At 47.2% G+C, this 22,390-nt stretch overlaps 1 protein-coding gene across 1 annotated transcript in view; it reads right to left on the bottom strand.

Annotated features, from left to right (window-relative positions):
• LOC147718103 (uncharacterized) overlaps positions 1-19,262 on the bottom strand; it is a 50,801-nt gene extending 31,539 nt beyond the window's left edge. The window contains exons 1-2 of the mRNA XM_086919187.1: positions 19,211-19,262; positions 13,490-13,609 (exon numbers count right to left, since the gene is read on the bottom strand). Coding sequence (XP_086775313.1) covers positions 13,490-13,609; positions 19,211-19,262 — 172 coding nt within the window. The remainder of the gene's footprint in view (positions 1-13,489; positions 13,610-19,210) is intronic.
• Positions 19,263-22,390: the final 3,128 nt, after the last annotated feature.

Genomic DNA, 22,390 nt, shown 5'->3' with positions numbered 1-22,390 from the left:
AAACTCTCCACCTGTACACAAGGTAAAAGTTTTCTCATGAAAATCTTATGCCTATCTATTATGACATTCCATGTTTCACTAAACCCCCTGTCGTCATCCTAATGGCAGAGGCATATTCGCTCACTACATCGCCTTCACCCATCACAGTTGTAATGTTAAATGTGTTTCTAATTTCCTCCCTTCAGTACCCAAGGAATGGTGCAATAAAGCGAGCTTCTCTTTCTGTGTCTATACTTCCCCTTCAATGGCTTCTAGATATGCTTCAAATCCTTCAAACCAGGGTTCCCATTCTACAAGGGGATTACCAGGCAATGATAAGGAAATGGGAGGAGAAACTATACTGAATTGCATCTTGTTTGGCACCACTACATTTCCAATAAGAGAGATAAACTGGAATAAGCATACTCCTACTAGATGTGCAAACTCCACAATGGTAAAGTACAAAGGAAATTAGCCTAACATATTGCTACCCACACATGGTGAAAGTGTAAATGTCCTCCCAGGGGAAGACTCAAAACAGTATGTAAGCAAATGGGTGCCAAACCACTGCTTGTATCTGTGACTCACAAGAAACCCCAGGTCTTCACTGTTGTAGTAGAGTTCACCTTAGGTGTGTAAACCACTGGTGATGTAGAGTTCTCACTTCCAGTGAAGTTTATCAGACTCACCCAAAGAGATAATTGTCACCTCAAAGCTTTGTCACTGTGTCCATTTCTGAGCCGTGACGAAAAGATTGCCCAAATCACCAAAGGATGTGCTCACAGTGACCTGGTATCAATGCTCCCTCAAAACAGTGCTATGCGCGCCCTCGACGCCCAATAGTGGCACCTGATGTCCAGATGTATAAAGTGGAAACCCAATAAAAGATGGCTCTTGATGACGGTGAGCACCCAATCAAAGATGGAGCCCTAAACTGTCGTCCTTATAGAGCAGAATGCCTGATCCAAGATGGCGCACAACTGTGCTCGGGGTCGGCTCAACTGCGTATGATGCAAATTGGCCCATTGTGCACTGACTTTTGAAACATGTCAGCTTCCAATCCAAGATGGTGCTGCCTGCAGTGTGATGTTAATCTCCTCACATCACATTTATAGGGAAAGCACTGGCACCAGGACTCACTTGCTCTATGCACATATCTGGAAATTCCTGTGAAGGATCCAGATTTGTACTCAAGGTTGCAGCGCCAACAGAAGAAGCAGGCCTTCCTATTTTTTTATCTTGTTGTTCTGTGGGCAGGAACTGACCAGCTGGTATTAGCCTCCTCTACCTGCTCCTGAAGATCAAAGCCACAATGGGACTGTAGGCCAGCTTGTCACAACTGAAAAGTCTGGAAAGATCACAGGACATCCAATTTTTGTAATTCCTGATGTTCTAGGTACTACTGGCAGGGCTGGATTCATTGTGTTGCTATAGATGGCTTAAGTGGGAACGATCTGCCAACCATGGTATCATGTTCATTGGATTCAAGCTAACCTGGCAGATGAGGGGCGGTACCCAAAATCAGTCCCAGGAAGCTTGTTTCAGTTTCAGGGAAGACCTGGCCTGGCAGTTTGGTCTGTGCTATTCCCAGGGGCAGCAGTGTCAAGAATTATTGCATATGGTTGGGTTTAACCCAGATCTGTGCATGGAGGTGAATGTTTAACAACGTTCAAAATTCCATCTATTATATTCCTGTGTTTCTACATTCACCCTGGGTGGGAAGGGTATGTCCCGACACGGATTCCGTCTTCACTAAGCCACTGGATTTAAATTAGCCTTCCTGATGAAGGGTGACACCCTAGATACCAGTCCCAGGATGCTTGTTTCCAGTCTAGATAAACCTGGCCTGGCTGTTCTGGCTGGACTGTACTCATGGGGAGCAGAGTCACGACTGAATTGCACACGCCTGGGTCCAAACTGCAGTGCAATGGGGAGCAAAACAAACAATGGATATAACCCAGATCTGTGACTGTGGGTGAGTGTTTGACAATTTTAGAATTCCGTCCATCATAATTTTGTATTTTTATTTATGTGTTACTGGCCTTCTCCTTTTATACCATATCCTGCAACCACATTCCATTCCATTCTGATAGCAGGATCCTACAAAGAATGCTACAATCACGACCCAACATACACCCTTTCCAAATAGACGAACACTCACCCCTGTTTTAGGGTCTGGCAAATTTGAAGAGTGACATATTTCAACATTTTTCAATTGCATGTGTTAGGGAATCAACAATTGTGGACATGATTCATCACCAGTTTGAGGAGGAAACATGCCCAAAGAACCTCTGTCATTGGTGCCGCCATCCGTCCTTACACTTTGTGCACTCTGAGCCATGTTCTTGCTGAAAACATCGGCTGAGCAAGGAGGTTCTTGAGTAAATCCTGAGGAACAACAATCCTCTATGGAGGTAAAAAATCACAAGCACGTTGGGTATTGAAGTAGGCTCTGATTAAGTTTTTCTCTTGTGATGGTTGAAGCTTGTTCTTTTGGGAATTCACAAATAAGTCTTGTTCTTGAAGGACCTTTAAAAACAGTTGTACATCCTCCCGAGCCTTAATGAAAGAGGAAGCAGGCAACATCCAGTCACCAAGATAAGGCAACAGAGAGACACCAGATAAATGAGGAAATTAAACTATAGGAGTGGATGTCCTTGAAAATGCAGCTCCTGCTAAACCTTTTGAAGCCCAGAGACTATCAAAAGAGACATCTAAAAGGAATTTAGACACAATTCCATATTTGCCAACATTTTGCCTACAATCACAAGAGTTGGAAACAATTCAGACGGACTAGCGTGGCATAAGCAGCATATGCAGTTTCTCAAATCACAATTGAGACACATCAGCTGTCCTCTTAAAGAAGGATTCAACTTTGTTATCTGCTACATCCGTAAAGTATTGCCTCTTCACATGCAAGGTTTGAGGTAGATGTCACAGAAGGTAGGATGGTATTAAACTTAGGAGTATGAGGTAATTTCAAATCAAATTCTGGGAAGAGGCATCTCCTGTTGAGAAAATGGGGAATGGTTGATGAATCTGGATCTTCCCATTCTTTCTTTAATATACCCTTGTTAATAGGATGGTGGGGAAACTCATCTGCATTTAAAAAACAATATTGGGAACAATATCCCTATTTTTGCTGGCTTTTATGCTCAAAACCAAGGGAGTCTCTGATATGGTCATGAACTGTGACCCCTGGACATATTTTCCCCTTTGAACTTTCTCAGGTTCATTCTCTGCCTCTTTCAGGCACTTGTGTCTGGGCTCTGACAACACAGAGTCTACAGACTCCTAGACCAGGATTTGTCAATCAGGCCTTGAGATGTGCTGGAGCTCTACACTTTCCACAGCTCAGACTGATTATGCTGCTTCTGTGTGGCCTTAGGACAGTCCACAGTAGAAAATCAGCTAGCAGAAGCACTAAAGCAGCATTGTTCCTGCTTATAAACGTTGCTAAGAGACTTGACCTCGCTATACATGGGATCTTGTTTATAGGAAACAAGGGAACCCGAAGGTAGTACATTAGGGACCTTGGGCGTTTAGCTTATTACAAAAATCAGTGGACCCTAGTAGTTTAGGTGACCAGGGTAAGAATAGACACAAACTGGAATAGTATTTATGTCCTTTGTCCAGACGGACAGGAATTCATTTGGACAAATTTCAATTTCGAAATGGATCAAACGACCCTCATAAACATTATATTGCAATGCTGTAAACTGACTCTTTGAAATGGATTTAGGGTACACTGCAGCAACACTTCATGCCCAGACCCATCTTAACGACTTTAGACCACTGTGCACCCGACAACCTAATCTGCCTATTCCTGGGTTAATAAGGGGGCTAGCATACAGAACCTCTGAGTCTTTCCTGAAATAGTGCCCAATATGTGCACCAACAGCTCAGTGTGTTCAGATGACCCACTTCTGGGATAGGGAGGTTCCAGGCAGCAAAGGGGTCAGATGCTCTGGAAGAGGGGACCTGCATGTTTCTCTTCCTTGGAATAATAGGGACAGTGCAAGTTAGGATTCTGGTGTTATTGTGCACAAGGACAGTGTGTTCCAGTTGGTGCACTGCAGTGATATGCATCAGCAGAGCTGCGTGTATTCCAGTGATGGAGCAGCAGAGCTGCAGCTGCAAGGCAGGGATGAGATGCATGGACAGAGCTGCGTAAGTCCTGGCAGTGGAGTAGCAGAGCTGCAGCTGCAAAGCAGGGATGAGATGCATGGACAGAGCTGCGTAAGTCCTGGTGGTGGAGTAGCAGAGCTGCAGCTGCAAAGCAAGGAGGAGATGCATGGACAGAGCTGTGTGTGTCCTGGTGGTGGAGGAGTAGCAGAGCTGCAGCTGTGGGGAATTGATGAGATGCATTGACAGAGCTGTGTGTGTGCTGGTGGTGGAGGAGCAGAGCTGCAGCTGCAAGGCAGGGATGGGATGTATTGGCAGAGCTGCGTGTGTCCCAGTGGTGGAGCAGCAGAGCTGCAGCTGTAAGCTGCGATGAGATACACTTCAAACAATGGGTAGTAGGGTTTTAACAGCGCATAGCCTATGTGGCAATGAGTTTACAGCTTATTATCACAAAGGTGGGGCATCAAGGGAACCACAGACAGCTACCACCCACCGCTGTCAAAAGACAATAAATTACAGACGTAATTGTTGTCACAGAACAAGTTTTACAGAGTTCCCTGAGCACAAAAGTATATGAGTGAATCTGTTAGATTTACAGATGATATCAATTCGAACAATGATAGTCCATATCCATGTATCCAAGTTTGAAAAAAGTCCTTATTTTATTTCTCTTCCAGATGCTCACGAAGACTTGTGAATACAGCAGTACAGTCCTGATATCAATTATAACAGCCAAACGCCAACACGTGTTTCGTCAAGGGGCATCACCCAATGACTTCCTCAGGGCAAAGGAACAATATCACTTGCAGTTGTAAAAGCGGCTGAGTAACAGGAAATTTTATAGAGCATTCCACCATAAGGTGGTATCGCAATTTTTATTCCTCACTAGTGTCTTCAAGAGTCTATCAATCTTGTAGTAAATACGATAGGCAAAGTAGGTCTGTGTATCTTGAGACCATCAATTATGTCTCGAGCTCCCGTATATGGACTATATCGTTTGGACGGCGTGTAGCTGCGATGAGATGCCTGGACAGAGCTGTGTGTGTCCTGGTGGTTGAGCAGCAGAGCTGCAGCTGCAAAGCAGGGAGGAGATGCATTGGCAGAGCTGCGAGTGTCCTGATGGTGGAGTAGCAGAGCTGCTGCAGTAGGGAAGGGATGAGATGCATGGACAGAGCTATGTGTGTCCTGGTGGTGGAGCAGCAGAGCTGCAGCTGCAAAGCAGGGAGGAGATGCATTGGCAGAGCTGCGTGTGTCCTGGCGGTGGAGTAGCAGAGCTGCTGCAGTAGGGAAGGTAAGAGATGCATGGGCAGAGCTGCATGTGTCTCAGTGGTGGAGCAGCAGAGCTGCTGCTGTAGGGAACGGATGAGATGCGTTGACCGAGCTGCATGTGTCCCAGTGGCGGAATAGAGCAGGTGCTGTAAGGAAGGGATGAGATGCATTAACAGAGCTGTGTGTGTCCTAGTGGTGGAGTAGTGGAACGGCAGCAAGGAAAGACTCTTAAGGGCCAGATGCAGGAACATTAAGACGATATTTTCCAAATGGTGTTTTTATTCCAAATGGATATTGGGTAATCGCGTTTCCTAATGTATGAACCATGTATTTTATATAAGCATGGGCCGAAAATTCGTTCCGCTCGCAGAATTTGCGGATTTTCCGCGATTTCGCGATCCACGAATCTCGCGAAATCGTGGTAAAATCCGCGAATCAGCGGGGAGGAATTTTCAGCCAAGCACTTACAGGGTTACAGCAGCAGGTGCAAAAGTTGAAGCTAATTTTTTGTAACCTTTTACAAAAGGGTTACAAAGAAATTAAATCCAACTTGGGCATCTGCTGCTGTAAGCCTGTAAGTGCTTCCTGGCGCCTCGTTGCCTACTTGCAACTATTCTCTGGCCCTGCTCTGACACTTCAAGCAGGGTCAGAGAATAGTTACAAGTAGGCAATGAGGCGCCTGTCACGAAAATTAAACCTCAACAGGAAGCACTGATAGATATAAAAACAAGCATTTGCAATGCAATAGGTCTCGCATTAGGAAAGTTTGAGCTATTGGTCTTGTAAATGACAATTTTTTTAATTTATGTGTTGGTTTTGAAAATAGCTAAATTAATAGCTTTGTCATTTACAATGCCATTAGTTATAACTTTCGCAAATGTGACACCTATAGCATTTGTATTGCAACATGCTTTGTATTTACGTGACTTAGCTGTATTGATATTCCAAATTACAATGGCTTTTAATTTTTTTAAATAATTAATACTTCAATAAAAGTGATTTTAATTTATAATGGCAATAGCTTAAACTTTTGTAAATAACTTTTGTGAAGATTATGTTCAGTGTAGTTTACTGTGACGAAAATCTAAGAACGAAAGTGAAATATTAACATCTTTTTGTGACATTTGTAATAAAGTTTGAAACATTGAGAGAACATATTTGAATCAGTTGTTGTTGAATGGTTGCGCAGATTGATGCAGGGGTGGCGCTGAGTGGTGCTGTAGTGGTGCTGAGAGGTGCTGTGGTGATGCTGAGTGGTGCTGTGGTGGTGCTGAGTGATACTCGATGGTGCTGAGTGATGCTGGGGTGGTGCTGAGTGGTGCTGTTGTGGTGCTAAGTGATGCTGTGGTGGTGCTGAGTGATGCTGTGGTGGTTCTGAGTGGTACTGTGGTAGTGCTGAGTGATGCTGTGGGGGCGCTGAATGGTGCTGTGGTGGTGCTGATTGGTGCTGTGGTGGTGCTGAGTGATGCTGTGGTGGTGCTGAGTGATAATGTGGTGGCACTGAGTAATGATGTGGTGGCGCTGAGTGATGCTGTGGTGGCACTGAGTGGTGCTGTGGTGGTGCTGAGTGATAATGTGGTGGTGCTGAGTGATGCTGGGGTCGCACTGAGTGATGATGTGGTGATGCTGAGGGCAGAAAGGCATAAAAAGCGGTCTAACAGAGTGCAGAAAAACAAGGGAAAAACAAGTCTAACAGAGGGCAGAAGGGCACAAAAAACAGTCCAACAGAGGGCAGAAGGGCAGAAAAACAAGGAAAAAATGAGTCTAACAGAGGGCAGAAGGGCATAAAAAATGAGTCTAACAGGGGGCAGAAGGACAGAAAAACAAGGGAAAAACGAGTCTAACAGAGGGCAGAAGGGCAGAAAAACAAGGGAAAAACGAGTCTAACAGAGTGCAGAAGGGCACAAAAAACGAGTCTAACAGGGGGCAGAATGAATCCGGCCCTGCGTGTTTGTCCACGAAGATGCCACCTTTTTGTGCAATACCTCTACTCAACTGGAGTACTTTCTACTGTCTAATCAGTAAGTGCTCCCTCGTTCACTAAATGTATAGGGGCAGATTTACAATAACTGGCGCATCCCAAGGGATGCGCCAGTTATTGTGCGCCGCAGCTCCGCCACCCATGGTGCGCCGCATTTACAATGCGGCGCACCGTGTGGCAAAAATGGCACAGATGCGTCACACATCTGTGCCGTAAAAGCAGCGCATTGCTGGAGCTGCTTCGAGCTTGCGGCGCAGCTCCAGCAATGCTCTTGGGGGCCCTATCTCCCCAATGCTGCATCAAGCCTTGCGCCTGCTTCAAGCAGGCGCAGGGTTTTGACTCAGCATTGGCCTAAAAGTGACTGAGTGAATTCTTGTAGATTTCACTCAGCCACGTTTAGGAGGCGTTCCTGCGCAGGAACCCACTCCCCTGCGCCGGAACGCCTCCTGATGGTGCAGGGCTTTACAACGTGAGCCATCTCTCAGATGTGTCACGTTGTTAATACCCAGCACCATGGCGCATCTTTTGTGCTGCCGCTGGGTCACAAAATGTCTCGGTAGAGGGTGGGAGTCGTGAACCAGAGGGTGGCAGTGATGAACCAGAGGGTGACAGTGATGAACCAGAGGGTGGCAGGGGTGAACCAGAGGGTGACCGTGCTGAACCAGAGGGTGGCAGTGCTGAACCAGAGGGTGGCAGGGGTGAACCAGAGGGTGGCAGTGATGAACCAGATGGTGGCAGTGCTGAACCAGAGTGTGGCAGGGGTGAACCAGAGGGTGGCCGTGATGAACCAGATGGTGGCAGGGGTGAACCAGAGGGTGGCAGTGGTGAACTAGAGGGTGGCATGGGTGAACCAGTGGGTGGCAGTGGTGAACCAGAGAGTTGCAGTGATGAACCAGAGGGTGGCAGTGCTGAACCAGAGGGTGACAGTGGTTAACCAGAGGGTGGCAGTGGTGAACCAGAGGGTGGCAGTGATGAACCAGAGGGTGACAGTGCTGTACCATAGGGTGGCAGGGGTGAACCAGAGGGTGGCTGTGCTGAACCAGAGGGTGACAGTGGTTAACCAGAGGGTGGCAGGGGTGAACCAGAGGTGCAGTGATGAACCAGAGGTTGGCAGTCGTGAACCAGAGGGTGGTAGTGGTGAACCAAGTCAAGTCAAGTCAAGTCATGGAATTTGTATAGCGCACTACATACCCAGAGGGTTTCAAGGCGCTTAGGAAGGGGAGGAGGATTACTTGTCAAATATCCATGTTTTGAGTTGCTTTCTGAATGCTAGGTGGTTCTGGGTAAGGCGAAGGTAAGCGGGGAGTGAGTTCCATGTTTTAGCAGCCAGGTATGAAAAGGATCTGCCTCCCATGGTGGTCTTGTTGATGCGAGGTACAGTGGCGAGGGCTTGGCTAGAAGAACGTAGTTGGCGGGAGGGGGTGTAGAAGGACAGTCGTGAGTTGAGGCAATCTGGTCCGATGTCGTAGAGTGATTTGTGTGCGTGGGTAAGCAGACGGAAAGTGATCCTCTTATTGACGGGTAGCCAGTGGAGGTCTTTAAGGTGACCAGAGATGTGTTCGTTGCGTGGGATGTCTAATATGAGCCTGGCTGAGGCGTTTTGGATTCGTTGGAGTTTCTTCTGGAGTTTTGCGGTAGTACCTGCGTAGAGGGTGTTTCCGTAGTCCAGTCGGCTCGTGACCAGAGCGTGGGTGACTGTTTTCCTTGTTTTGGAGGGGATCCAGCGAAATGTTTTTCTGAGCATGCGAAGAATGTTGAAGCAGGAAGAGGATACGGCGCTGACTTGTCTGTTCATTGAGAGTGAAGAATCCAGGATGACGCCTAGGTTCCGTGCGTGGTCTGTCGGGATGGGTGCTTTTCCGAGGGCTTCCGGCCACCAGGAGTCGTCCCATGCAGAGGGGGATGTACCTAAGATGAGGACTTCTGTTTTGTCCGAGTTCAGTTTCAGACGGCTTTGTTTCATCCATTCGGCAACTTCTTTCATTCCTTCGTGTAGGTTAGTTTTGGCGGTGCTGGGGTCATTGGTGAGGGAAAGGATCAGTTGAGTGTCGTCCACGTAAGAGATGATGTTGAGGTTGTGTTGGCGTGCGATGGCCGCGAGGGGGCTCATGTATACGTTGAAGAGGGTGGGACTGAGTGAGGATCCTTGTGGTACGCCGCAGATGACTTCAGAGGCCTCGGACTTGAATGGAGGAAGGCGGACTCTCTGGGTTCTTCCGGTGAGGAACGAGGTGATCCATTCAAGTGCTTTTCCTTGGATTCCGATGTTATTGAGGCGTTGTAAAAGGGTGCTGTGGCAGACTGTGTCGAAAGCTGCAGAGAGGTCAAGGAGGATGAGGGCGACTGTGTCTCCATTGTCCAGAAGAGTTCGAATGTCGTCTGTTGCTGCGATGAGGGCGGTCTCAGTGCTGTGTTTTGCTCGGAAGCCAGATTGTGAGGGGTCGAGGGATTTGTTGGCTTCGAGGAAGGCGGCAAGCTGGTTGTTGACAGCTTTCTCGATGACTTTGGCAGGGAATGGAAGAAGCGAGATGGGGCGGTAATTTTTGAGTTCGGTGGGGTCTGCTGTTGGTTTTTTCATAAGGGCGGTGAGTTCAGCGTGTTTCCAGTCTTCCGGGAAGGTGGCGGAGTTGAGGGAGCAGTTGATGACGTCTCGGAGGTGCGGTGCTATGATGGAGTCTGCTTTGTTGAAGATGTGGTGAGGACATGGGTCTGTGGGGGATCCTGAGTGGATGGAATTCATCAGGCGGATGGTGTCCTCAGTGGAGATTGGGTTCCAGTCGTTAAGGGTGTTCACGGGGGGAAGATGATCAGCAAATGGTAGGGTGGGTTGGTTTCCGGGTTGGTTGTCAAAGCTGTTGTGGATGTCTGCAATCTTGTTGTGGAAAAATGAGGCTAGGGAGTCGCAGAGGATTTGAGAGGGGGTGATGTCGTTGGAGTTGGCCGAGGGATTGGAAAAATCCTTGACGATGTTGAAAAGTTCCTTGCTGTTGTGGGCGTTGTTGTCAAGTCGATCCTTGAATGCTGTTTTCTTGGCTTTTCGGATCAATTGGTGGTGAGTGCGGGTGGCGCTTTTGAAGGCGTCCTTGGTGCTGGTGGTTGGGTCTTTTTTCCAGGCCTTTTCAAGGGAGCGGCAGAGTTTCTTGGACTTTTTGAGATCATCGTTGAACCATGAGGCCTTCTTGCTGCCAGGTTTGCTTTGACGTTTTTTCAGTGGTGCTAAGGTGTCGGCGGTGTTGGATAACCATAGGGTGAGGTTGGCGGCGGCTTCGTTGGTGTTAGAAGAGAGGGCTGGGGAGTTTCGAAGGAGCGACGCGGAGATTTGGTCTGTGGTGATTTTGTTCCAGTTTCTTTGCAGGGTAGGTTGGAGGTGGATGTTGGGTTTTGGTTTGTTGTAGGTGAAGTGAACGCAGCTGTGGTCAGTCCAGAGGAGGTCCGTGGTGTGGCTGAAGGAGATATGGTTGCTGGAGGTGAAGATTGGGTCGAGTGTGTGACCTGCGATGTGGGTGGGGGAAGTGACTAGTTGTTTAAGTCCGAGGTTGGCGAGGTTGTCCACGAGGGTGGCGGTGTTGCGGTCGTTGATCTTTTCAAGGTGAAAGTTGAGGTCTCCCAGAAGGATGTAGTCTTTGGAGGGGAGCGCGTGTGGAGTGATGAAGTCCGTGATGTCTTCACTGAATTTAGCTCGGGGTCCTGGTGGTCTGTAGAGGAGGGTGCCTCTGAGTGTGGTCTTGGGGTCGATGTGTATTTGGAAGTGGAGGTGTTCGGAGTTGGCGAGGTTGGCGTCAGAGCTGGTTGAGATGCGGATTGATTTCTTATGGACGATAGCGATCCCTCCTCCTGTGTGGCTGGTATGGTCTTTGCGAGTGATCTTATAGTCTTCAGGGATGGCAATGGTGATGTCTGGTGCGGAGGAAGCGTTCATCCATGTTTCCGTGAGGAAGGCGATGTCCGGAGAAATGGTGTCTAGTAGATTCCATAGGTCAATGGCGTGCCTGTGGACTGATCGGGTGTTGAGAAGGATGCATTGTAGGTGGTTGGGGTCGGGGATCTGTGGTGTGGTCGTAGCGGAGATGTTGACGGTGCCGCTGAATTTGCAGGAGTAGCAAGAGAAAGGTCCATGGGTGTGTCCAGGAGCGGATTGGACGCAGTTGGGGGCGCGACCGGGGTTAAGGGCTAGGAGGGTGGCGGCATCGTAGGTAATGCGGGAGGGCTGGGGAGCGCGAGGGGCAGGGGGTCTGGCGCTGGGCGCGGTCCAGGCACGGACGGGCGTAGACGGGCTTACCTTTGGCGCACCTTCGGCGTGGCCGAAGCGCGTGGACGCTGCGCGTGGAGGCATTGGCCATAAATGGAAGGTGTAGGGGGCGGAGCGTGGGAGTGTCAGCAGCTGGGAGGCGGTAGCGGGGAGGAGGGGCAGGAAAAACAACAACAGCAAACAAAATGGAGGTCAGAGGGGAGGCAAGGCAGGGGCAGTAGGTCGCCTGGGACAGCGAAAAGGAGATTAACAAAATAATACACGTTGCTGCCAGGTGGGCAAACGCAGCTAAATGCAGTGCAGGGCGGGCGGCGCTACAATCACATGCAATGCAGGGCGGGCGGCGCTACAATCACATGCGCTATGAGCTATAAGTTTCAGAAAATACAGCGCAAATTGGCCAAATGCAGGCGATACCGCTAATTTACTGAATGCAGGCGATACCGTGATGTCAGTCAGCAGTGCAAAGATCCCCAGGAAGACAGCAGCAGTACTGGGAGAGGAGCAAGGAGGGAGCAACCGGTCAGGAGCGAGTCCGGGCGGTCACAGGGGCTGAAGGGACGAGGTAGGCTCTATGAACGTGGGTGGGAGGGTCAGCAGCTGGGAGGCGGTAGCCGGGAGGAGGGGCAGGGAAAACAACAACAGCAAACAAAATGGAGGTCAGAGGGGAGGCGAGGCAGGGGCAGTAGGTCGCCTGGGACAGCGAAAAGGAGATTAACAAAATAATACACGTTGCTGCCAGGTGGGCAAACGCAGCTAAATGCAGTGCAGGGCGGGCGGCGCTACAATCACATGCAATGCAGGGCGGGCGGCGCTACAATCACATGCGCTATGAGCTATAAGTTTCAGAAAATACAGCGCAAATTGGCCAAATGCAGGCGATACCGCTAATTTACTGAATGCAGGCGATACCGTGATGTCAGTCAGCAGTGCAAAGATCCCCAGGGCAGGGGTGAACCGGAGGGTGCTTTAATGAACCAGAGGGAGGCAGTGGTGAACCAAAGGGTGGCAGGGGTGAACCATAGGGTGGCAGTGGTGAACCAGAGGGTGGCAGGGCTGAACCAGAGGGTGACAGTGGTTAACCAGAGGGTGGCAGTAGTGAATCAGAGGTGCTGTGATGAACCAGAGGGTTAAAGTGCTGAACCAGAAGGTGGCAGGGGTGAACCAGAGAGTTGCAGTGCTGAACCAGAGGGTGGCAGTGGTGAACAAGAGGGTGGCAGGGGTGAACCAGAGGGTGGCATGGGTGAACCAGATGGAGGCAGTGGTGAACCAGATAGTGGCAGTGATGAACCAGAGGCTGGCAGTGGTGAACCAGAGGGTGCTGTGCCCATACACGACCGCATGGGTAACTTCGCCATGCAAGCGGCCCGCTAACATGCAAAAAATCAAAAATCCGCAAATTCGCACAAATTCGCGGATTTACAGATTGCGAATTCGATTTCGCGCGAATTCACGGAACGCGATTTTGCAAATTTCACCCATACTTAATTTTATATTTAGCAATATCTAATGGGTCACAAAGAGACCTTTTGCAGGAATATTAATGAGGTAGGTCACAATTCAAGACCCATTAGGAATGGCGGCCATCACAGGGATGGTGGCTTGTTGAGAACTACTGATGGTATGCCTCCTTTTCTTGTTAAAAACTCGGCATAGGAGAGATTTACCATGTGCAGTAAATACCTCACCCTGAGGTAATGTGAGAACTGTGTGCTGTAAAGGAAAGATTTCAACCACAGAGCGCATATCAACCAATCACATCAGGCATGACACGGATAAGCAGCAGAGCATGCTGAAGATCACACAGGAGCTTGCAGCAGAGCTGTGCACGGCATTAAAGGTGCCTCTACATTTCACAAACCCACTCTTCGGCTCTTGACACTTACCTATTGTAGAGTTCTCGAGACCTTGAACGCAGTGAGTGACGTCAGCGGGGCAAAGACTGTAAATACCGGAACAGGTGGCAGTGCCCACAGAGAAACACTTCTCACAAAGTAGGCAATTCACTAAAATGAAAAATAATCCTTTTTTTCTAGATTTCTTTTTTTTTTAAGAATGAAATGTAAATGGTAATATACAGAATAATTAAGATTCATAGTCAAAGAGAAGCCGAAAAGAAAAAGCACAAGGAAAATCACAATTATGCATTACTTCCCCGCCACTTGTAACCCTTTTTGGTTGAGCCCTCCTCACAAAAACCCACCCACCCAACCCCCACTCTACCCACCCTGTGGGAGTTGGCCTTGATCTGTTATCCTTAGTTTGGATTCTTGCTTGTTTTCCACTTAATAATGGACCTACTCTTCCCAATCCATCTGGTCAATGGTGCCCAGATGTTTAGGCCCTTTGTTCGGGAGCATAGTCCCCTTCTTGGCTTTTTCCAGAATATAGTTTGCTAATAAAAAAGAGAGACATTGCTGGAACCCGGGGAATGCAAGACATAAATGGAGGATTGCCATACCGATGAACACCAGTTCTTCTACAAGCTTCCCCTGAGTGTTCTGGGCTACCCCAAGTCCTATCAAGGTAGGAGAGAGAACACAGTCGAGTCCTTAGAAAAGTTGGTAATCTCTTATTTGAGTTTACTAAAGGCATTGTGGGAGGCAACGATCCGAATCAGATCTGCAAGAAATAAGGCACACCAGGGGAAAAGGTTCATCTCTCAGTCGTCCATTTGGCAATTCTTTTAGGGGTTTATGTAAGCGAGAAGTATGTTTTTTAGTAGTGAGCCTGGAATCGGGCCGGGAGTAAAATATTCGGTGCTAATTCGACTGAGCGAATAAATAGGTTTTCTGTGACTCCAGTTTCGACTCCCCCATACCATCTTTCATTCGTGAGTTAAAAAAATTATAAACTACTTGTATAGATAGGTCTCCATTCCTTCTCAATTTATCAATAATATCATTATTAGCAAATCCGATTTGCCCCCCACCTTTCTTATATAGAAAATCTCTAATTTGGAGGTATTTGTAAAAATCCCTCCGATCCAGCTTAAACCATTTGTTGGGATTATCGAAAGAGGACAGACCTATTAGAGAGAAAAAAGCTCCGAGCTTGGTCAGCCCTGCGTCGCACCATCTTGGAGTGATTCGGCCTTTAAAAATGTCTGGTAAATTGGGATTATTGCAGAGTGGTGTAAAGTAATTGAGCCGACCCATACTGATTCGTTTTCAAACTGACTTCCAGATTCTAAGCCGCCCTTGTACAGTTTTAAAACAAACTTTCTTACAGTGGCTCTCATTTAAGAATCACCAAGCCCAGCCCTACACTTCCACCCCCATTATAAATTCAAGGGCGGAGGTGTGGTGCCGCGACCAGGTCAACTGACGCTGGAATCTGGGGATTACGGTTCGATCCCCAACCGTAGATTAGACCCAGCATGTGACTCTGGGCAATAGCTTGCTTAATCTTCCCGATGGCCCCCAGCGCCAAGAGACCCTTACGGGTGATTTTTTGCGCTTTACAAATGTGGATTCTTATTATTAGAAAGGGCTCAGTACTTCTTCAAAACTTTTGGCTTCTCTTGCATTAGAACTAAATTATATAGAAGTGAAGTGGCCCATTAATAGAGTCTTATACTTGGTAGAGCCAGTCCTCCCCTCTCCCTAGGTAAAGAAAGATATTCATATGCCCTTCTTGTCTTAGCAGATGCCCAGATAAACCAGGAAAATAGATCTTCAATTTTATTTAGACAATTGGTGGTAATTTCAAGCTGGATTGCACGTAAAAGATATAAAAATGTAGGGGAAAATATTATTTTAATGATGTTACATCTGCCAATGCTAGACAGATGTAAATTATGTATATCATAAACATCATTTTTTCAAGATTTTTCTACATTTCTGTACATAATGTTTTTATTTATTCTAACATAAAATGTATCTTAAAAAAGGGCATTTACAAACTATTTTGTTCCAAAATAGAAACTCTTACATTTTTTAAACTGTAACAATTCAACAATGAATCACAGAAAAAGAAAAGAGGTGTCAGCAGGGCATCAGTGGACACCTCCTTGGACCATGCCTCATTCCCTGTCCAAAGGCGACTGATGAGTTTGGGATCATAGCTGAAAGCCCTGCTCCCAATGGGTACACAAATACAACAGGTGTAGTGAAGTTAAGAGTCCCAGACTTTCAACAGGGCTGGCTTTAGCCCGTGTGGCACCCAGTGCGCCAGTGTTTGTTGTCGCCCCCCAGTAACCGCCTCTACCACAGATTAACTCACTACCACCCTTTAACAGAGCCCCTCAAGTCTCCATAATCGTTCTCAGATTAATTGTGTTATCATTATAGCGTCGTTCATACCAGTGAAGGGTTTCAGAGCACTATACATCACACACACACAATACACACAGACAATGAATCCATTGTGTTTAACTCAGTTCATAGGAAATGTTACATGATTCAGAGGACTACAAGGCAGACAGTATAGTTTAAGAGTGCTTAATCTGGAGAAGCACAAACTCAGATTTTAAAAATCAACATCATGGTTGGGAGTTCTCTATTATAAAAAGAAATTATGTCTACCCAAATGAACCCTTTTCCCAACATTAGGATAATGAAAGACACAGGGGCTTGTTTACAAGCCCTGCGTGCCACCGGAACGCCACTTTTAATGACGCTACAGCAGCGCACACTGCAGAGCCATATATACGAAGCCACCGAAAACCACACTGCGTGGCTTTTCATGGCCTCATAGATATTTTGTGAGGGAACGCAGCGTAAGTTGCTGCGTTACCTCACATAGTGATAGGGAGTGATGTCATGGAGGTTTTCAGGGGTGTTTCCATATAGCACCCATGGCTTTTGACATATTCCCAGGTTTATACTATGCTGTAAACCTGGGACTGCATTAAAAGCCGATGCCTCCCCAGGGGTAGGAGTAGTAAAGGGGTAGACCCTGAGAACTCCAGGACCGGGGTCCAAATGTCAATACGAAAGAGCAATGGTCCGAGTTCATATGCAACTCATGTACTGTATATAAACTGTGTCATATAAATCTGACACTCACCACATAATCATTTATCAATAATGCATTCACATTGAAACAATAAATCATTTTTTGAGAATTTTTGAAAGTTTTTCTTACTATGCATTTATTGGTGCATAGTCAGTATGGACGCAATAATATTATTTGCGAGGTGTTGACTTATATCATGTACTGTGAAACACACAGAGGTACTTTAAATGCAATTATATAAGCATTACATTTAGGAGTGCTCTCAATAGAAAGGGAAGGGAAAGTGTGAGGGTTGTGAGGGACCGGGTAAAGGTGGTGTGACTGGTTTAGAACATCACGTTAAAATCCAAAACGCCTTTACAATCAACATATCCAAGGTTCCAACATTGCATCAAACATAGGTTAAAACAATCAATTTCTTTGTATCCTATGGTGTGCTGGAGTGGCGTAGTCTACGTTTCGACCCCCGAAGTACGCTAGAAGGGTGATTGCTGCCTCATGTTGGGGTCTTCATCAGGACAATGTGGAGTGAGAGCATTAAAAGACGGTAGACATCTGCGCCGTCTATAGGTGGGCCGAGTCGGGCTCCAAGAGAGTTTTGAGACTGTTCCTTACACGTGTTGATACATTCCTTCAGGCATAAGTCCTGCTGTTAACAATCCTTGCACGCGTTAGACGCTGTGCCTGTGATCCGACCGCTGGGGTTCAGGTTAGAGACTTCGGGGGTCGAAACGTAGACTACGCCACTCCAGCACACCATAGGATACAAAGAAATTGATTGTTTTAACCTATGTTTGATGCAATGTTGGAACCTTGGATATGTTGATTGTAAAGGCGTTTTGGATTTTAACGTGATGTTCTAAACCAGTCACACCACCTTTACCCGGTCCCTCACAACCCTCACACTTTCCCTTCCCTTCCCCAGGGGTGGCACAACAGTTGTCTTTGTGAAGGAAGGTGTCCCTTTCTGCACAAAATCAACCTGATTCCAGTGCAGACACCCATGCACTCTTCTGCAAGTGCGCCTGCGTTGTTGCTCAACAGCCATTTCTGCACCCGCGGAGTAAAAGAGAACACAAATGGACCATTTCTCATTGATTCAGTGCATTCCTGCTCTTTTCTTTAGACATAGGGGAGTGGTGCAGGAAGGCTTGCGGCACTGCTCTATGCCAATAATTAGTAAATATTGCCCACGGTGCCTCCACCTGAAATCAGCGGCAGGTGTGGTGGCATCAGTCGCACCGACCTAGAGCTGGCCCTGACTTTCAAAGCCCACCCACTCCACTGTAATTCAGCACCTCAAACCTGCTGAAATATGACAGGTGGAAAATTAATGAGAAATACCCGAATATAGGGATTTAGGTGCATAATGCATCGAAATCTGCATTTTTTGCCCATTGTTAGAAACAGATTTTTGAAGGTGCTGTACATTAGACCCCAGGAGACCTGAACTATTTAAGCAGTACACTGCCTGTGGCACTAATTACAAACAGGGTTGTACATTTTATTCTTGAATTACGAGTTGTGCGATAATTACTGCACCCCCACTATTTCCCCAGATAGATTCTGGCAGGTTAGGCCTGTCCAAATATGTATGGGGAAGAAAAGTCTGAAAATATTTCAAGCCGTGCAGATGTTTGCACTTTAAATATTGATTCTACCAACCCAGCCTCACAGGTGAGAATAGAGTTGGGCAGCATGGAAGAGATAGCAAAGAGGCAGGGGGAAATATTGTGTCTGAGTGGAAGAGAAAAGAGGGTGATGGGTGAAGAACTGTTCAGCAGTCCACAAATGCTACCCATGGGGATTGGACAATATACATAACAGGTCACATAGCATAAGTCAGAGAGTCCGAATGGATCCTATACTGAGATTTATTGACAATTAACTTTTAACAGTTGATCTAAGCTCCCACCAACCACAAATCACCAACAACACATGTAAGGCAAACTCTGAAGCATCCACAGAAAGGGGGGGAACTACTCCAAGCGGGAAACTGAATGTTAACTAGACACCACTGACCCAGGCTCAGATCAGTCTGAGGTGCCATCCAGGAAGGACCCTCCCTGGTGGACAGTGAAGGGACATGCAAGTCAATGCAGTGCTGGGGGGTCTCCAGTGATGGTATCCTGACATTTACAGTCACAGCATATATTTATCAAGGGTTGTGTTGCTTTTGCACCACGTTGCATGGTGCAAAAGCAGCATAGCCCTTAAAATGTGATTTATCAAGCCAAGCAAGAACAACATGTGTGAGCCGAAGGGGCTTGATAAAGCCAGAGTACCAAGAGTAAGCTTGGACTCCTCACTGACACCAGTTCACCTCTTGGAGCCAGATTAGTGCGACTCCGTGGGAGCTCAGCCATAGCACATATCAAGAGTAAAGTCTTTCCCTCACATAATATAAAGGATGGGGCTTTATTTTTTAAAAGAGCCTTTTGGATGGCAAAGGCCGGACTCAACATTACCTTGAAGTGGGGTATGAATGAAGGTACAGATTTAAAGGTTACTAAAGGGGTGAGAGGGAACCTCTACCTTTCTGTCTGTCTCAAGAGCTTCTCAGACATCACTGAATTATTAATTTGTCTCTTTGGAGCTCCTGGGCGACTGTGGGGGACATGAATGAATGAATGAATGAGTCCTCTTACCTCCAGCAATGAGTGCGCAGAGCAGGACCGCAGCTGTGAAGAGAGTCCTCATGGTGCACTGGAGTAGGTTGAGTGGCAGAGTGTTAGATGGAGCAGCTTAGCTTGTCTTCTACACATCCACTGCTAAGGACAGGGCTTTTTATACTGCAGAAAAGGATGGGTCAGGGGCTATTTAAACCGCCGACAGGGTGAAAAAACTGATGACCCTCACTGTGATTGGTGTGCTCCTGAGACAGCCCTTCGGCAAAACAGAGTTTGCGAGCTGATGTAATGCACAAATCTTGAGTAAATACATCCTAAAAGCTCTTTTCTGATGAGGGCTTCTAGCAGCCTTGTCACCTTTAATTGTTGTTGTAGGTTACCTCAGTAATGCCCTGATATATTTCATAGGTAAACCATTCAAGGAAAACCTAAGGCTTTTCCACCCGAGATGCAGAGTGCTAAAATACCTGGAGAGTGCTTCTTTCTGGTTACTAAGCAGGAACAAAATGTGTTTCATTAAAACTATTAGTTAGGGAGACAGTTTTGTATTTTTTCTTCCTTAGTTTTTTTTTAGAATGTCACCAATTATAGTTTTTACATCTAAAGTTGCTATCTGATGACCCTCCTTAGACATGTTTAGCTGACAATATAGGTTTTCTTTATATAATCAATCTTGTTAGAAGTAATTAAAGTCTTGATTGTGCTTTTTCAATATGCTTGGTGATTGATCTGCATCTCTGCCCTCTTTGCTGATGTCGCTCCTGTCCTATCTGAGTACTACAGCACTGTTATTTGTTCTTTTGTAGTAGGGTGAACCTACACTGTGAATGCACCATCGTATTTGCTCGTGTGGCGAGTAGACTGATGTTATATGATGAGTTTGGTCCAGCACATACATCAGTCCTAAATCAAAGTTCAATTCACTCTCACCTGAGAATACTTCGCTTTTATCGTTTCAGTTGTTTTATTATTTGTTACATCCTTCATCATGGCCATTCCATCGCTCCCCTCAGTAGTGGTGTTTCACTCTTAAACCTGCTTGTCTATGCTTTCCTGGTCCATCTAGGTACATTGTGGTTGTGCAATTGCTTTTCCATCTTGTTTCCTTCTTTCCTCTTAAAGCCTTCTACTAGTCCTCCAGGTCATCCTTGGAACCTCTTCTCTGTTAATGATACTGTACAATCCTCCTCCACCCCTTTGTCTCCTTTCTCTCACAATAGGGGCTGCCCCTGGATATACACTAGCTTCATCACAGTTCATGATTCTTGTGCAGCTGAGGAACTGTATTGCATGCCAAGCTGTGTCCTCTCTGCCCTTTCTTCATGTACATTTGCTGATAGCCTCCTACAAGCACTCACCCCCAATCAACTGATCTGGGTTTAATCCATCACCCTTCTTTAGCCCACTTTGCCACCACAGTTCAGACATGGCCATATGCAAATCACTCGGTTCCTGTGCCTCATGGGAACAGTCCAGCCCGAACTGCCAAGCCATGCCTTCCCTGGACCAGAAACAAGCTACCGAGGACCGGTTTCTGGCATTTCAGCTGTCTTCAGCCCGGCTTGCTTGAATCCAGTGGCAAAGTGAGCAAGGGACTCACGTCTGAGCATACCCTGCCAACTTATGGCGAATAAAGAAAAACCAAAGGAAATGATGGACGGAGCGTTGACAATACAAGCAATCACCCCCAGTGAACTGATCTGAGGTTAATCCATCACCGTTCTTTAGCCCACTCTGCCACCCCAGTTAAGACATGGCCATATGCAAATCAGTCTGATCCTGTGCCTCATGGGAACAGTCCAGCCTGAACTGCCAAGCCATGCCTTCCCTGGACCGAAAAAAAGCTACTGAGGACCCGTTTCTGGCATTTCAGCCGTCTTCAGCCCGGCTTGCTTGAATCCAGTGGCAAAGTAAGCAAGGGACTCACGTCTGAGCATACCCTGCCAACTTATGGCGAACAAAGAAAAACGAAAGGAAATGATGGACGTAGCATTGACAATACAAGCACTCACCCCCAGTCAATTGATCTGGGTTTAATCCATCACCGTTCATTAGCCCACTCTGCCACCCCAGTTCAGACATGGCCATATGCAAATCAGTCTGATCATGTGCCTCATGGTACCAGTCCAGCCCGAACTGCCAAGCCATGCCTTCCCTGGACCGGAAACAAGCTACCGAGGACCGGTTTCTGGCATTTCAGCCGTCTTCAGCCCGGCTTGCTTGAATCCAGTGACAAAGTGAGCAAGGGACTCACGTCTGAGTATACCCTGCCAACTTATGGCAAACAAAGAAAAACTAAAGGAAATGATGGACGGAGCATTGACAATACAAGCACTCACACCCAGTCAACTGATCTGAGTTTTGATCCATCACCGTTCTTTAGCCCACTCTGCCACCCCAGTTCAGACATGGCCATATGCGAATCAGTCTGATCCTGTGCCTCATGGGAACAGTCCAGCCCGAACTGCCAAGCCATGCCTTCCCTGGACCGGAAACAAGCTACTGAGGACCGGTTTCTTGCATTTCAACCGTCTTCAGCCCGGCTTGCTTGAATCCAGTGGCAAAGTGACCAAGGGACTCACGTCTGAGCATACCCTGCCAACTTGTGTCGAACAAAGAAAAAACAAAGGAAATGATGGACGGAGCATTGACAATACAAGCACTCACCCCCAGTCAACTGATCTGGGTTTAATCCATCACCGTTCTTTAGCCCACTCTGCCACCCCAGTTCAGACATGGCCATATGCAAATCCATCTGATCCTGTGCCTCATGGGAACAGTCCAGCCCGAACTGCTAAAACATGCCTTCCCTGGACCGGAAACAAGCTACCGAGGACCGGTTTCTGGCATTTCTGCCGTCTTCAGCCCGGCTTGCTTGAATCCAGTGGCAAAGTGAGCAAGGGACTCACGTCTGAGCATACCCTGCCAACTTATGGGGAACAAAGAAAAACCAAAGGAAATGATGGACGGAGCACTGACAATACAAGCACTCACCCCCAGTGAACTGATCTGGGTTTAATCCATCACCGTTCTTTAGCCCACTCTGCCACCCCAGTTCAGACATGGCCATATGCAAATCAGTCTGATCCTGTGCCTCATGGGAACAGTCCAGCCCGAACTGCCAAGCCATGCCTTCCCTGGACCGGAAACAAGCTACCCAGGACCGGTTTCTGGCATTTCAGCCGTCTTCAGCCCGGC

The sequence above is a fragment of the Lissotriton vulgaris genome, chromosome 4_2, assembly GCF_964263255.1.
Source record: "Lissotriton vulgaris chromosome 4_2, aLisVul1.2, whole genome shotgun sequence".
In the NCBI taxonomy this organism is placed as follows: domain Eukaryota; kingdom Metazoa; phylum Chordata; class Amphibia; order Caudata; family Salamandridae; genus Lissotriton; species Lissotriton vulgaris.
Note: the sequence above shows the minus strand (reverse complement) of the source record. Positions and strands in the feature narration are given on the sequence as shown.